Below are 16,993 nucleotides of genomic sequence, written 5' to 3' on the forward strand. Positions count from 1 at the left end.
ATATATCCACCACTCTCTGGGTGAAGGAGTTTCTCCTCAACTCTGTTCTAAATGGCCTACCCCTTATTTTTAAACTGCGTCCTCCTGTTCTGGACTCCCCCATTAACAGAAACATGCTTCCTGCCTCCAGATTGTCCAATTTGTTAATAATCTCATACATCTCAATCAGATCCCCTCGCATCCTTCTAAACTCAAGAGTAGACAAGCCCAGTTGCTCCAATGTTTCAACATATGATAGTCCCGCCGTTCCGGGAATTGACCTTGTGAACCTACGCAGCACTCCCTCAATAGCAAGAATGTCCTTCCTCAAATTTGGAGACCAAAACTGCACACAAAATTCCAGGTACGGTCTCACCAGGGCCCTGTACAGCTGCAGAAGGACCTCTTTGCTCCTACACTCAATTCCTCTTGTGATGAAGGCCAGCATGCTATTAGCTTTCTTCACTGCCTGCTGTACCTGCATGCTTGCTTTCGTTGACTGATGTACAAGAACACCTAGATCTCGTTGTGCTTCCCCTTTACCTAACTTGACTCCATTTAGATAGTAATCTGCCTTCCTGTTCTTGCCACCACAGTGGATAACCACACATTTATCCGCATCAAACTGCATCTACCATGCATCCGTCCACTCACCTAGCCTGTTCAAGTCACCCTGTATTCTAATGACATCCTCCTCACATTTCACACTGCCACCCAACTTTGTGTCATCAGCAAATTTGCTAATATTACTTCTAATGCCTTCGTCTATATCATTAATATATATCGTAAACAGCTGCGGTCCCAGCACCAAACCTTGTGGTACCCCACTGGTCACTGCCTGCCATTCCGAAAGGGACCCGTTTATCAATACTCTTTGCTTTCTGTCAGCCAGCCAATTTTCAATCCAAGTCAGTATTTTGCTCCCAATACCATGTGCCCTAATTTTGTTCACCAATCTCCTATGCGGGACTTTATCAAAGGCTTTCTGAAAGTCCAGGTACACTACATCCACTGGATCTCCCTTATCCATCTTCATAGATACATCCTCAAAAAATTCCAGAAGATTAGTCAAGCACGATTTCCCCTTCGTAAATCCATGCTGACTCTGACCTATTTTGTTACTGCTATCCAAATGAGTCGTAATTTCATCTTTTACAATTGACTCCAGCATCTTTCCCACCACTGACGTCAGGCTAACTGGTCTGTAATTTCCTGTTTTCTCTCTCTCTCCTTTCTTGAAAAGTGGGACAACATTTGCCACCCTCCAATCCGCAGGAACTGATCCTGAATCTATAGAACCTTGGAAAATAATTACCAACGCGTCCACAATTTCTAGAGCCACCTCCTTAAGTACCCTGGGATGCAGACCATCAGGTCCCGGGAACTTATCAGCCTTCAGACCTCACAATCTATCCAATACCATTTCCTGCCTAATATAAATTCCCTTCAGTATTCGTCCATTACCCTCAGTCCTTCAGCCACTACTGCATCTGGGAGATTGCTTGTGTCTTCCCGAGTGAAGACAGATCCAAAGTACCTATTCAACTCATCTGCCATTTCCTTGTTCCCCATAATAAATTCACCCGTTTCTGACTTCAAGGGCCCAATTTTAGTCATAACCATATTTTTTCTTTTCACATACCTAAAAAAGCTTTTACTATCCTTTATATTTTTGGCCAGTTTTCCTTCATAGCTCATTTTTTCTCTGTGTATTGCCTTTTTAGTTATCTGCTGTTGCTCTTTAAAAGCTTCCCAGTCCTCTGGCTTCGCACTCATCTTTGCTATGTTATACTTCTCTTTTATTTTTATACAGTCCTTAACTTCCCTCGTCAGCCACGGCTACCCCTGCCTCCCCTTAGGATCTTTCTTCCTCTTTGGAATGAACTGATCCTGCACCTTCTGCATTATATCCAGAAATACCTGCCATTGTTGTTCCACTGCCATCCCTGCTAGAGTATTGAACCATTGAACTTTGGCCAGCTCCTCCCTCATAGCTCCATAGTTCCCTTTATTCAACTGCAATACTGACACTTCCGATTCTCCCTTCTCCCTCTCAAACTGCAGATTAAAATGTATCACATTATGGTCACTACCTCCTAATGGCTCCTTTACTTTGAGGTCCCTGATCAAATCCGGTTCATTGCACACCACCAGATCCAGAATTGCCTCCTCCCTGGTAGGCTCCAGTACAAGCTGTTGTAAGAATCCATCTCGGAGGCACTCGACAAACTCCCTTTCTTGGGGTCCAGCACCATCCTGATTCTCCCAGTCTACCTGCATGTTGAAATCTCCCGTAACAACTGTAGTGATACCTTTGTGACAGGCCAATTTCAACTCTTGATTCAACCTGCACCCTACATCCTGTGTGGGGCCCTGTAGATAACTCCCATTAGGGTCTTTCTACCCTTAGTATGGATAGAGCTGAGAAATTCTGACTCTACATCTCCTGACTCTATGTCTCCCCTCGCAAGGGACCGAATATCATTCCTCACCAACAGGGCTACCCCACCCCCTCTGCCCGTCAGTCTGTCCTTTCGATAGCACGTATAGCCTTGAATATTCATTTCCCAGGCCCTGTCCACTTGAAGCCATGTCTCAGTTATCCCCACAACATCATACTTGCCAACTTCCAACTGAGCCTCAAGCTCATCCACCTTATTTCTTATGCTTCGTGCATTCATATATAATATTTTTAATTTGTTTCTCCCCTCACCCTTCCTATCAATCCCTATTTCACTTGGCCATGCTGTACGATCCCTTCGTGAGTTTTCTGCTCTGTTGATTCTGTTGTCCTTCTTAATCTCTCTTATTCTCACTTTCTCTTTAACTTCATTCTTAAATTTCCAGTTTGGCCCCTCCCCCCCCCATCACTTAGTTTAAACACGCCTGTGTTGCAGTGGCAAACCTGCCTGCCAGAAAGCTGGTCCCCCGATTATTAAGATGCAAACCGTCCCTCCCGTACAATTTATTCTTACCCCAAAACATACCCCAGTGATCCAAGAATTTAAATCCTTGCTTCCGACACCAGTCCCTCAGCCACATGTTCAGGTCCATTATCTCTCTGTTCCTGCCCTCTCCAGCCGGAGGAACTGGAAGCGAACCGGAGATAACCACCCTGGAAGTCCTGCTTTTCAGCCTTCTTCCGAGTTCTCTGAAGTCCCGCTGTAGAATGCTCCTCCTTTTCTTCCCGACGTCATTAGTGCCGACATGCACCACCATCTCTGGGTCTTCACCTTCATCCTCGAGGATTCTCTGCACTCTATCAGTGACGTCCTGGATCCTGGCACCAGGAAGGCAACACACCATCCTCAAATCTCGCCTGTTGCCGCAGAAACCCCCGTCAGTCCCTCTCACAATGGAGTCCCCTATTACCACAGCTCTCCGTGATGTCTGACTTCTCGGCTCTGCCTCTACAGCAATTTTTGACTCGCAGACCTGTCCACCTCTCGGACTGGCAGTGTCATCTGTCTCGGCCGTTTCCAAGACAGTCAGCCTGTTTACAATAGGTGCTTCCCCAGCGGTCTCTTGTACTTCATCCATGTCTTCCTTTGTCATCGACATCCCCCTTCTCTCTTCAGGTATCCTCGGTGTAGTGACCTTGCTGAAGGTCCTGTCCAGAAAATTCTCATTCTGTCGGATGAGTCTGAGGTCTTCTAGTTCTTTCTTCAGTGCTGCAACAACCTCCTTCAGAAGCTGAATGTGTACACACTTACCACAGCTAAAGGAGCCAGAAACATCATTGGTGTCCCTGAACTCCCACATCATGCATGCAGCACACTGAATCAGCTTGGCAGTCGTGTAACTCGCACTTTACTCACCAGGCACTTCCCTCAGCCCTTGTGTGTTTGCTGTGAGTCTGTGGACTCTTAATTAGGTTCGAGGAGGAGGGTGGGAGGGAGGCCCTACCGTGTAGGACCTGGGGCTGAGAACACACCTACTTAAATAGCACTCTGCTGCAAAAAGGACCCGCTGGCTTCAAGGTGAGTACTTAAATAGCACTCACTTACCTTCCCAACTGCCTCTCTGCCCTGACCTCATATCCTCCCCGCTTGCGCCGCTCTCCGCTGAATGACAGACAGCTCCCCAGTACACCCCCAACCCACGGACCCTACCCCCATCCTCCACACACCACAGCTGCAGACCCCTCCACACACCAGCCTTTCACTAACATCACAATGTAGCTGCTCTCCGTTACCTTCAACTCTGCAGAGAGAGAGGGGATGAGACAAAGAACAGAGAGAGAGAGACAGAGAGAACAGACAGAGAGAGGGAGCAACAGGGAGAGAGAATAGACAGAGACAGCCAGTGAGAGAGACGACAGTGACAGACAGCAGTGAGAGACAGAGAAAGACAGACAGTGAGACATACAGACAGTGAGAGAGACAGAGAGAGAGACAGACAGTGAGAAACAGAGAGACAGTGAAAGAGACAGCAGTGAGAGACTGAGAGACAGACAGTGACAGAGACAGACAGTGACAGAGACAGTGAGACACAGACAGACAGACAGTGAGACAGACAGCAGTGAGAGACTGAGAGAGACAGACAGTGACAGAGACAGACAGTGACAGAGACAGTGAGAGACACAGACAGTGAGAGACACAGACAGAGGCAGACAGTGAGAGAGACAGCAGTGAAAGACAGAGAGAGACTGGCTCGTCAGCTGCAAAAGGCCTCACAGTCCCTGGGGCAACCATGAGGGTGATGACCTGGTTGGGGGGTGGCAGTCTGGAACAGATGCCAGATACATACAAAGGCCTGTAGTGCTTCAGGATATCAGCACCAAACCTGAAGCCTGAAAGGTGCCAGCCAAGCCAAGGGTGTGACCCATGCCGAGGTGCCAGGCCCCCGTGTGCCTAGACTGAGCTCTCTGGCTGCTTACTGGACACCGAAGGGCTGGGTTTGCTACCTGGCAGAGGAGACCCATCAGTGAGGCTGGGTACCAGCTACAGCTGCTGCTCTCCTCCTCAAACCCCTGTCACCAACAGGTCAGCCAAGGCGTGGGAGCTTCCTGTGTGTCCCCCCTGACGAGAGGCATGGACAGACCGGAGAGTCAGGGTCTGTTTCCCAGGGTGGACATGTCAGTTACGAGGGGACGCAGGTTTATTGTAAAAAGGAAAAAGTTTGAAGGAGATGCGAGAGGTAACAGAGTGTGGTACATGTCTGCAATGTGCTGCCAGAGATGATGTGGAAGCAGATGCCATCACAATGTTTCACAGGCATCTTGACATTACAACAACAGGCAGGGAATGGAGGGTAACGGTGGTCAGTGTGGGCTTGATGGGCCGAAGGGCCTGTCCCTGATGTTTGTTCTGTTGAGTGAGCCAGAGCAGACAGGGAGAGTATGAAGTAGCAACTTGAGCTTGGAGTGCAGATCGCTCTCTGGCCTGACCGGAGTTTCGGGATGCGGGGCAGCACACACATCGGGCCTCCTGTTGCTGTGAGGCGAGGCCGAAGGTCAATCAGCTCCTTGGGTGTGCTGTGTTGTGAAATCAACTCGCGGCCAATGTCTCTCCCAGACTCACTGCGCCTTGCCCTCGCTCCATTTCTCTTCATGGCCTGGGCCTTGTGCTAACCATCTGGTCTCAGAGTGAGACCAGGCTCACCAGGCCCATGGCTGGTGGGTCAGGGTGGAGCAACTTCCCAGGGGTCTATGGCTGAAGTTGCTAAAAGCCCCATTGGAAGGGCTTCCTGAGTGAGACTGCAACAGAACGCTCACAGTTCTGGGCCTTACCATTCTGCGGCCGGGCTGAGGGAGGAGATATTGGTCCTGTCACTGAAACTGAGCAATGCCACCGAGGTGCCTATCCCCTTGCCCCCGCAGCTACCTCCCAACAACATGCTGGCCCTCAAGCTCACAGTGAGACCGAACCCGCACACCGTGCACCCCCATCTCCCCCCCACTGAGGTGCGGAACTCCCTTCCACAGGGAATGCTACCTGCACTGTGAACATTGACCCACAGCGACAGCCAAGGCTTGGGCAAAGCCACCCGACACTTCCCCAGCAGGAGAGGGAAAATAGCCAAAAGAAGTCAGAATAAGGATGGCTCGTCAAGCCGAGACGAGCCATTCCCTTTCTCCCTCCTGGACAGTTAGAAGGTCCCACAAAGCAACAAAGGAGGAGTGTCTTTGAGACATGCCAGTCCATGAACTGCCAACATGGGCTCACTGGTGAACAATCCAGGCGATAAATCGACAGCAGTGGGTGTACCACACATGGCAGCTACACAAAGCTGCAGGAGCAACTTGTGTGGCGCTCCGAACAGACACACTTGGTGTTCTGCTGAGAAACACCAGGCTTGTCCAGAACGTTTCGACAACGAGGAAGCCTTGCCGCACAGAACTGGAACATCACATTCTCGGGACAGAACTGAAAGCAAGCTCTCAGAGATCAAACCGTTCAACAGCATGTGCTGCTGTTCCTCCTTGGCTGTGGCACCCAGCTGTTTACTACAAGAGGCTGACCAAGTCACAAGGACCTCCTGCATCTCACAGTAACAGCATGAAGAAAACACATAGCTAGTGCCAGTACAGGCGAAGGCAGCCTGTGTAAGGAGACTACACCAATCGACGTGGGTAAAAATAACCCACCAGCGCAAAAGGTGAAGGCTGCTCATGGCTACATCACGGTCAACACAGGATCTGAGGGATAATCCCTGTGTGAATCCGACAGGATCTGAGGGATAACCCCTGTGTGAATGTGACTTCCAAACTATCAGTGCTCTGCAATGATTTCCGATTGGCCACACATCCCATGACCAACTTGGCAGTGACCCAAAAGTAACCCGCACTCTGACTGCAATGTCATTAGCCCTTTGTAGAGAGTGAAGCACAGCTTGTGAGCAAACACAGACACCATACCAGCCTGATATCAGGTAACAATGAACTGCAGCGTGGGTCTACAGGTCTCCGGGGATAATGTGGGTGAGACCCATGGTCTACATAAAGCAACACGCAGATCCTACTGCCCTCCTCCTAGTGGAGGTCCCTCTCTGGGCAAAGATGGTCACCACAAAGCTGGAATGAGCAGGGGCTCGTGTTGATGGCTTAGCAAACAGACAGCTTCCTGCTTCTGTTGAGTGGAAGACTGGAAGCTGGTCGGTAGGATATTGGAATAGCTTCATCTCGTGGTAACAGACGCATAGGTGTGGAGAGATTTAAAAATGGAAAAGGCTGCTCCACCCATGTACAGATTCACTCCAAAAGCACAAGGTCTTTGTGACAGAAATATACTCCTTAAATAAGAAACATCTGAGAAGGTTTGGCCCATGTTTGAAGTCCAAATCTGTGGAAACGACCATCAGTAACATAGCAATCTGGGCTGTGCAATGTTTACAGGAAATGGAGCTGAAAAAAGGCAACTAAAAGCCAACAGCCCAAAACTCACTTTGGCACAACTCTCCCACAACCATGAGGCTGCACTTTTCTGTAAAACCTCAGTGACTTTGGGCCACAAAACACTGGGGAAAGACTGAGATCATAGAGGCAAACTCAGGACAAACTAGCCTGCTTCATCCAAATGGAGTGGGATAGTGATCTTTCAACAAGATACTTTCCCAATCCTCAACACCCATTTCGTCAAGATTCCCCGTGTCAAAATCCCTCATTGCCCCGTGATTCCAAATCCCAGAGTTTCTCAACGTCCCATAGTTGTGAATCCCAGATTCTCTCACTGATCCATGATTCTTAATCTGAGCCCATCAGTGCCGAAAATTCCCAATCCCACAGTACCTTGCTGCTCTGTGATTCCCAATCCCAGAGTCCCTCGCTGTGCTGAAATTCCCAATCCCAGAGTCCCTCGCTGTGCTGAAATTCCCAATCCCAGAGACCCTCGCTGTGCTGTGATTTCCAATCCCAGAGATTCTTGCTGCATTGAGATTCCCAATCCCAGGTTCCCTCATTTCCACATGATTCCGAATCCACATGGACCTCATTAGCTACTGATTCCCAGTTCCAGAGTCTCTCATTTTACCATGATTTAAAATCAGCAATTCGCTCATTGCACTGTGAATCTTAATTCCAGAGTCCCTCAGCCTGTTCAGTTCTCAATCCCGGATTCCCTCAATCTCCAGTTTAAGAATTCCTGCTTCCCTCCAAGCTGTCAGTTTGGATTGAAACCATTCACTCAGACAGAAACGAAAGCTGCTTTTACTCTGAGTGCAGTTTATTAATGACACACTCATCCCTTCTATTTTCAATTCCGTGACACTACTGCAAAACAGGGAATGTTTCTTCTCTCCTCCCAACAAATAATGTGTGTTTCTCATTAAAGGAATAATTCACAGGCACAGCCCACTGGGGCCGGGGCTGCAGCAGCAGCAACAAAAGAGAGAGAAAGGGAGGGAGGGAGGGAGGGGACTGAATGGAAATGCAGGTGGAAGGCCACGTGAGGCAATCTGCTCCCCTCCCTCCACGATGCCCAGCTCTCTCCACTACTCCGTCTTCCTTCTTCCAAGGCCCAAAGGTACTGTCACTGTCTCTCTCACTGTCACGCACACCCAGAGACTCACTCTCACACACACACACACACACACACACACACACACAGGCATGCGTGTATACACACACATACACACACACACACACACTCACACACACACACAGACAAACAGACACACACTCACTCACATACACACACACACACACACACACACACACACACACACACACACACACACACACACACACACACACTCACACACACACTTCCCTGGTGACCATATCACTCCTGTTTCATTTCCACCTTTTTCAACCACCGCAAAATGGTGTTCCCAATTTCCATGCCAAGCCTGGAAACAGCGATGCGTTGAAAACACCAAGTGTGAGGGAGGAGTGGTGAACAGAGTGAGGGGACTAAATCACAATGAAGTTGCATAGAGAGATGGAGCACTCCACCGGCTGCAGTGCCCACCTTTCGCTCGCGCTCTCTCTCTCTCTCTCTCTGAAGACTACCAGTGGATGGCACCAACCATCTTCCTATGTTTTCGAATCAATCTGTGCAGAAATATTATTTGTTTCCTGAACCCGGGTCTCGTTGCTCAGAGGTGGGGGCATTACCACTGTGTCACAAGAGCTCATGGATTGAGTCGTCCAGCTCCTTTCAGACACCAGTCTCCCCATTCCCCTTTTATATTTGCCCAGTGAGTGACAGGCATGGCTGGAAATGAAAGAATAAGCAGTAAAGGATGAAAGAAAAAACCACACATCAGGCTGTTAACAAACTTTAAATTGTAAACCGAGATCACATGGCTCAGAAAAACAACTTCATTTCATTTGACAGAATGGAGACCACCGGCAACAGTGAAGTGCTGAGTTTCGGACTATCCCCCCCACTACACCCGCAAACTTTATTCACTATGTGACTGGATTCAAGGCTTCCTTTCCAAGGATGCTGGGCTCCCACCCCTGACTCCCCCTCCCTCGCCAGGGACTGCCTCAGTGAAAACACTGCCCTAGCTGTCTAAGTTCACCTTTGACCCTGAGGGCCCACTCAGCTTGACAGTGATAAAAGCAGCTTCCACCTCACCAGCCCCAGAGCACTCCATCAGCACTGCAGACACACAATGTCAGTCAGGCACTGCTTCCTGGACGCCTCTGCCTCAGGCAATGGGACAGCCAATAGAACAGCCTAGCCATTCTAATGCCTGTGCTCACGGCCAGGCCCCAGGGTGGTGACACAAAACCCATGACGCACAGAGCCCCATAAATCGACAGCTGCTCACTGCTGAGAAGCCCAGCCACGACTGTGTCCCTGGCACAGGACACCACAAAGCCTAGCCTACATCTGCAACCTGACCTCTGCCACCCCTCACCGTCACCTCACTCCAATCCCATCCTTCGTTCCAGCAAGCACTTCTTCTCACCCTGAGCTTGGCTCCCAGCACTGCTTCTCACTGCAGTCAGCCATCTCTTCAGCTGGGGGCACTGGTGACTGAGCATGTCAGTCTCAACAGGAGAACGACACCATAACCCATCATCATATCATTCTCATTGCTGCAGCCACACTAAATCGCCTTGCTCCTCCTGCCCTGGGAGGGTTTGATTGGGACAGTGTAGAGAGAGCTTTACTCTGTACCTAACCCCATGCTGTCCCGTCCCAGCAATGTTTGATGGGGGGGACAGTGTGGAGGGAGCTTTACTCTGTACCTAACCCCATGCTGTCCATGTCCCTGCAGTGTTTGATGGGGGACAGTGTAGGGGGAGCTTTACTCTATATCTAATCCCATGCTGTCCCTGGGAGGGTTTGATGGGGGACAGTGTAGAGAGAGCTTTACTCTGTATCTAACCCCATGCTGTCCCTGGGAGTGTTTGATGGAGGGGACAGTGTAGAGGGAGTGTTACTCTGTGCCTAACCCTGTGCTGTCCCTGTCTCTGAGAGTGTTTGATGGGGGGGACAGTGTAGAGGGAGTGTTACTCTGTACCTAACCCCGTGCTGGCCCTGTCTCTGGGAGTGTTTGATGGGGGGGACAGTGTAGAGGGAGTGTTACTCTGTACCTAACCCCGTGCTGTCCCTGTCTCTGGGAGTGTTCGATGGGGGGGACAGTGTAGAGGGAGTGTTACTCTGTACCTAACCCCGTGCTGTCCCTGTCTCTGGGAGTGTTCGATGCGGGGGACAGTGTAGAGGGAGTGTTACTCTGTACCTAACCCCGTGCTGTCCCTGTCTCTGGGAGTGTTTGATGGGGGGGACAGTGTAGAAGAGTTTGCACTTTGTTGAATTTGATTTGAAAAGAGAAGAGAACACTGTAAACTAAATGTAGAATTTGATTTACTTCAAATGTAAAAACAGTATTGGGGGCTGTATTCAGTGTCTAACTCTGTGATGTCCTTGTTGTGGGGGCGGGGGAGGTGTTTGATGGAGTCGGTGTTTTATTTTCTGTTCAAATCAGCAGAGTGAGTTCTACTTTGTTATTGTAAAATGCGAACTGGAGTAAACCATTTAGATCCTGACTGTCATTTTGCCTTTCAGCGAGATGATTGCTGAGCTGGAGCGAAGCTGTATTCCATATTTCGATCCATGTCCTTTGACAGACTGGTTTATAAAATATATTGATGCCTGATGGAGTGCCCAAGGGTCCCCTGCTTTCTGTCGAGAAAGTGAACACGGTATTCCCCCATTCCTTCTGCCAATGCTCTGACTGTTTATTTTCATGCTCCCTCAATGTTTTCCAGCAACTTCAAGGAAGAAAGAAACGTCTCTCTGTCCGACCAAATCGGCCCAAAATCTTCCTGAAATCCTCCCTCACTACTTCAGTTCCTGGAAACTGAGTTCTCTTTGACATTGCCTCTCGCTTGGAAGAAGTTATGCCGTGCTGCTTCAAAGTTTCCCTGCTAAGATGCACTGCTGGCGATGTTCCCCCTAGATGTGGCTTGCTGTCAGGTTCTGATCTCACAGGGAGGCTGCATCCGCTTCCTAAAGGAGGGCCTACTGGTGACTCAGTGTGAAATCACTCATTCTGTGTCGTCCACCAGCTCCTCTGGCATCCTCAAGGCTTCATCACCTGGAAACAATTTGCCTGCATGACTCTTCAGCTTGGCACAGACCTTTGGCAAAGTGCACAGAATTACATTCTCAAGTGTCACTCCTCCCGATAGCACACAGGTTAATCTCAGGCCTCGGGTACACGTGTCAGCCTGGCTGCTACAACAAGGCTTCAGTATGCAGCCCACTCCCAAATCTGAGCCCACCACCACCAACTGAGGATCCTGGGAACTGCTTTCCCCCTCAACCACTTCAACGGAGTGAGACTGGCAATTCTGCGTGACATTTTGCACCCTCAGGACATCCCAGAACGCATTACAGCCAACACTTCTGCAGGACTGCCACCATTTCTAATGCGGGAACCTCAGCGGGTCCTCTGCGCACGGCAAGCTCCCACAAGCAGCCAAGGAGGTAACTGGAAAGTCTTCTGTCGGCATGCCAGCTGGCGCATAGATACCGGCCACGGTAGAAAGGAAAACTTTCCAATTGTCCCTTGGGCAGCATCTAGGCACAGTTAACAGGCAGCTCAGAGAGCAAGCCGGCTCTTTCTCAGCTGATAGTCAGCATCATCAACACTCTGAGGAACACACTGGAATCTGAATCTCCCGAATGCCAACAGAACCCACAGGATCTCACTCAGACTGGCAGCTCCAGCCAACACCTTGTTTAGGGTTGCACAGCACTCAGATTCATGTCCAAGCCAAGTGCTAGGAATCTGAAACAAACACAGAATGCTGGAGAACCTCAGCAGGTTTGTTACAGACAGAGAAACAGAGGTAACGTTCTGAGTCCAGTATGACGCTTCTTCAGTTCTGAAGTGTCTCACTGGATTTGAAACTCTCTCTCTCTGAACAGATATTGCCAGGCCTGCTGAGTTTCTCCAGTGTTCTCAGCACTGGACTCAGATTCTCCCCATTTCTGGAGCGAATGTAAGCAAAGTCTGTCAGCCGTGGGTCTTCCAGCTTTCCAGTCTCCTTTCGCTTCTGGCCTGAGCACGCACACAGCATGACAGGGCTCACAGACCAAACAGCAGACAGTCAGCATGCTGAAGTAAACAGTCTCAATGCATTCCCTATATATTTTCATGCCTGCTGCAAACTGTCCCAACTACATCCTTCCACATGTGTGAGGTGGAAGCTCATCGTTTCGCTTACTAAGCAGTAATCTCACTCCTTTGCTGACACAGAACGAAACACAGTTGAGATGAAAGAACAAAGTGTGCTCCAATCACTTTCAGGGGCTTCTCAGAGACAGATTAACACAATCAGGGTAGCAGACTGAAAGCCCAAGGTGTCCATGTGGCTCCCAACACAGCAAGCACCATTCAGCAGTGAGGAGAATTCCCACTCTCACAAACTGATTTCCACTAGGATCCAAAATAAAACCTCCTGCCGATTCAGAAAGACACACTCGCATTTGGAACCTCTCAGTCCTTTTTGAAGGATGCTCATCGATGCAACATAGCAAATACGTCAGACCACTTGTAGTCAGTAAGCTCTTACAGTGAACAATCTGGCAATGTTTGATGGGCAATGCGATTGTCTTTTTAGTGACACTGAGGGATGGGTAAATGTTTACCACAACACTCTGGAGAACTCTGCTGCTGTTTGGTCAGAGAGTAGCTGCCAGATCATAGAATCCCTACAGTGTGGAAACAGGCCCTTTAGCCCAAGAAGTCCACACTGCCCCACAGAACATCCCACTCAGACCCATTCCCTGATAGCCCATTTAATCTACACATGCCTGAACACTACGGGCAGTTCAGCGTGGCCAATCCACCTAGCCTGCACATCTTTGGACTGTTGGCGGGGAAAATGAAGCACCCGGAGGAAACCCACGCAGATACGGGGAGAATGTGCAAACTCAACACACAGTCGCCGAGGGTGGAATCGAGCCCCTGATGCTGTGAGGCTGCAGTGCTAACCACTGAGCCACCCCGCTGCCCCCTCTCTCGGGACTCTGATAAACTGGGACATTTCAGGCTTCAGTTTGCCATCGCCACTGAAGCTGAGAGCCTCGGACCGCGCTGCACTCCCACACAGCATCAGACTGTATGACGGGTGTCCTGTGTCGGGCTCACACCTGACTACCTCCTGGCCATGAGATGACATTGTTTGCCAGTGAGAATGTGGCGTGGAGAACAGGGGCCAGGGACAAAGGAGGACTTGCTCATAGTATGTGTTGGCACTCTCCTTGCCCACGCTGGGCTGAGTTGGCACTGCCAGAGAGGAGTTCCTTACCTTGATCTGGGAAAGTCAGTGCTGGCCGTGCTGTACACACAGACACCAAGCCAAGCACAGCCCAGCACATCAGGTGAACACAGCCAATCATTCCACTCCTCCTTTAGCTGTCAGCCAATGGCGCGACCTATCACCATTTGTGCTCCAGTCCCGTCCAACTGCCCCACCTCCACAAGCGAATCACCTGGCTTCGAACTCGGAGCTGCCAAAAGAACAGAACGTTTCCAGTTAAGATCAACAAAAGAAAAACAAACTCACCCAGCTTCAACAATCAAATCAGCGCCATCTTCCTCGGTCCATTGGGAAACATCCGTGTGGTTCATACCACCACAAGTGACCGACTGTCTAACGGCTCTTCAACCTGCTGGCTTCTCGGAGTTTGAGAGTCCACCTCACACAGCTGTTGGCCAGAGAGTCTCAGGACCTCAGCAAATCTCTGCTAGCTCACACAAGAGGCCATGTCTCAAGTGTGAGGTCTGACGCTCACTGCCAAGGAAGTGGGGATGGTGCAGACTGCCATCAAAGGAGAGCCAATGGTTGCCTGGTATTACTGCTGGACTGTTAATCCAGACCCAGCTTCAAACCCTACCACGGCAGTTAGAGAAACCTGAATACAGTAAAAATATCTAGGATGAAGCATCTACTGATGACCACAAAACCACTGACAGTTGTCAGAAAATGTCACTAATGTCCCTTAGGGAAGGCAACTGCCATCATTCCCTGGTCTGGCCTAGACGTAACTCCAGACCCACTGCAATGTGGGTGACTCTTAACTGCCCTCTGGGCAATGAGGGATGGGCAAAAAATGCTGCCTGGCCAGCAATGCTCTCATCCCGAGAATGAATTCTTTAAAAAAAATCAATAGCAGTAAACCCTGTTCCTTTTTTATTGCCCCATTCACTCACAGGATGAGGGCATATTCAACAACATTTATTGCCCATCCCTAATTGCCCAGAGGGCAGTTGATAGTAAACTACATTGCTGTGGGTCTGGAGTCACATGTAGGCCAGACCAGGTAAGGATGGCAGTTTCCTTCCCTCTAGGATATAACTGATCCAGATGGCTTTTTCCCAACAATCCACAAGGGTTTCCTGATCATTGGTAAACTTGTAATGCTAGACTTCTGTTTCATTGCATCTGAATTCCACCATTTGGGATTCGAGCCAGGGTCCTCCGAGTTTTAGCTCAGTGCCTGGATTAACAGTTGAGTGAAAATGCCGGTGGGCCATCACCTCCCCAGCTCAGTGCCCCTGGGTGGGTTCACCAACCCACCCAGTTCACGGGTGCAGTGTCTGTCATGTGCAGTTTTCCTTCCCACCCCAACAGACAACACGGGGCTGTCAGGTTTGTCATCTGTAGTGATCAAAACTCACTAAATACCCAGTGGCACAGGAGTGAGAGTCCAGCCTCTTAGTTGGAGTTTCACTGATATCAGTCTGCACTGTAGCTCTTATACAAAACGCCATCAGAGCCAGGAGAGGCCAGCTGTGAACCTCTGAGTGGGACGGAACTGGCACATCACTCGAAAGCAATGACAGCACATGCTCCTGCTGTACCACTGAATAACCATGCCCAGCAATGCAGGCAATGGTCTCAAGGGCGCTCATCACTGGTGCTCCATCCCTTCTGGGTTCGGCTGTGCCCACACCCCTGCTCATAAGTGGCCTCCCACCTTGCACCCTCCACAGAAACGAGGCTCCGCTTCCTGCACTCCCACTGACTTGCATTGAGTCCCACGGCCCTACGAGCCCTGTGCCCACTGACCTGCACGCTGGGAAACCATTGCAAAACACAAATCCTTATTTTCACCTCCCTCCACCACCCCATCGTCCCTCAGCTCCATGAGTAGCTCCAGCCCTGCAATCCTCCTGATCCCGCTCCGTCACTGATGGCTGTACCTTTAGCAGCCACAGGCCCAAACCCTGCCCTTCCCTCCAGACCACACGCTTGGCCTTCACACCCCAATCATGTCGCTGTGACAGGCTTTCGCTCAGCAGCCGCCAGTCAGGGGCTCTGTGTCAACTTTCACCCGATAACTGTGCCCTGAGACACGGCCCTGTGTTTGGGGCATGACTGTGGTTGTGAGTGAAACACTGCAAAGAGTACTGCAGCAGCAAAATCATTCAATTCAGAGTGAAATACCATCAGAACTGTTGGAAATGCTCAGCAGTCCTGAGCTATATTACTGAGCTGAGTGGAAAGAGCGGGTAGCATTTTTTGACGTGGCCCAGACCGGAATCCTGAGGGTAGTGTATACCTGCTTCCCAATTCTCACACGCCTGTGTTTCAATAAGATGTTAGCAGCTGGCAGATGTGCCCAGAGAAGCTTCTCTCAGTGACACAGCTGCCAAGGTTCAGTTTCAGCAGCTGGAAGGGTGAAACGGCACAGGGGCTTGTGGGTGGCACGGTGGCTCAGCGGTCAGTACTGCTGCCACAGCGCCAAGGACCCAGGTTTGATTCCACCCTCAAGCGACTGCCTATCGCAGGGTTTGCACATTCTTCCCGTGTCTGCGCGAGTTTACTCCGGGGGCTCCGGTCTCCCCCCACAACAGCGCAACGGTGTGCAGGCTCAGTGGACTGGCCATGTTAAATTACCCATAGTGTTCAGGGATGTGTAGATTAGGTGGATAGTAGAGGGATGGGTCTGGGTGGGATACCGTGAGGGTCGGTGTGGACGTTTTGGGCCAAAGGGCCTGTTTCCACACTGTAGGTGTCTATGATCAATGAATCTCACCGCAAACCAGGCTGAGGGAGTGAACAGCCCTCGCTGGTGCTGAGCAATGCCCAGCTTCCTTGGAGCCTGACCACAAAGGATCACAGCGGGGCGGGGGGGACGGGGGGGGGGGGGGAAGCTGGGTAACCGAGAGATGGCCAGTGATGGCAGACAAACAGCAATTAAACCCAGTTAGAGAAAACAGAAACGCGTCATGGTGCTGGGCACCATCACCTGGTTTCTTTCATCGCTTGGTATCTATTGCAGGGGCAGGAGGCCACCTGGTCCTCCCCGAGCCTGCTCCCCCAGGCTGATCCTTTCCTGGACTCACCTCCACTTACCCGCCCGCACACCATGGCCCTTAATTCCTTTACTGTTCAAAACTCTTTGTCTCAAAAACATTCAATGAGGTTTCCTCGACTGCTTCACTGGGCAGGCAGTTCCACTGATTCACAGCCCTCTGGGTGACAAAGTACCTCCTGACCTCAGTCCTAAACTTGCTCCCCCCCTTATTTTGAGGCAATGCCCCCAAGTTCTAGTTTCACCCCCAAGTTCTAGTTTCACCCCCCCCAGTGGAAACAACC

At 50.3% G+C, this 16,993-nt stretch overlaps 1 protein-coding gene across 6 annotated transcripts in view; it reads right to left on the reverse strand.

Moving 5' to 3' along the window:
* LOC125447980 (fibroblast growth factor receptor 1-like) overlaps nt 1-16,993 on the reverse strand; it is a 173,861-nt gene that overhangs the window by 82,338 nt on the left and 74,530 nt on the right. For all 6 annotated transcript variants that reach the window (XM_059641209.1, XM_059641211.1, XM_059641213.1 and 3 more), the window contains exon 2: nt 13,697-13,898. In XM_059641209.1, the coding sequence (XP_059497192.1) occupies nt 13,697-13,787 (91 nt within the window). In that variant the 5' untranslated portion in view covers nt 13,788-13,898. The remainder of the gene's footprint in view (nt 1-13,696; nt 13,899-16,993) is intronic.

The sequence above is a fragment of the Stegostoma tigrinum genome, chromosome 40 (genome assembly GCF_030684315.1).
Source record: "Stegostoma tigrinum isolate sSteTig4 chromosome 40, sSteTig4.hap1, whole genome shotgun sequence".
In the NCBI taxonomy this organism is placed as follows: Eukaryota; Metazoa; Chordata; class Chondrichthyes; order Orectolobiformes; family Stegostomatidae; genus Stegostoma; species Stegostoma tigrinum.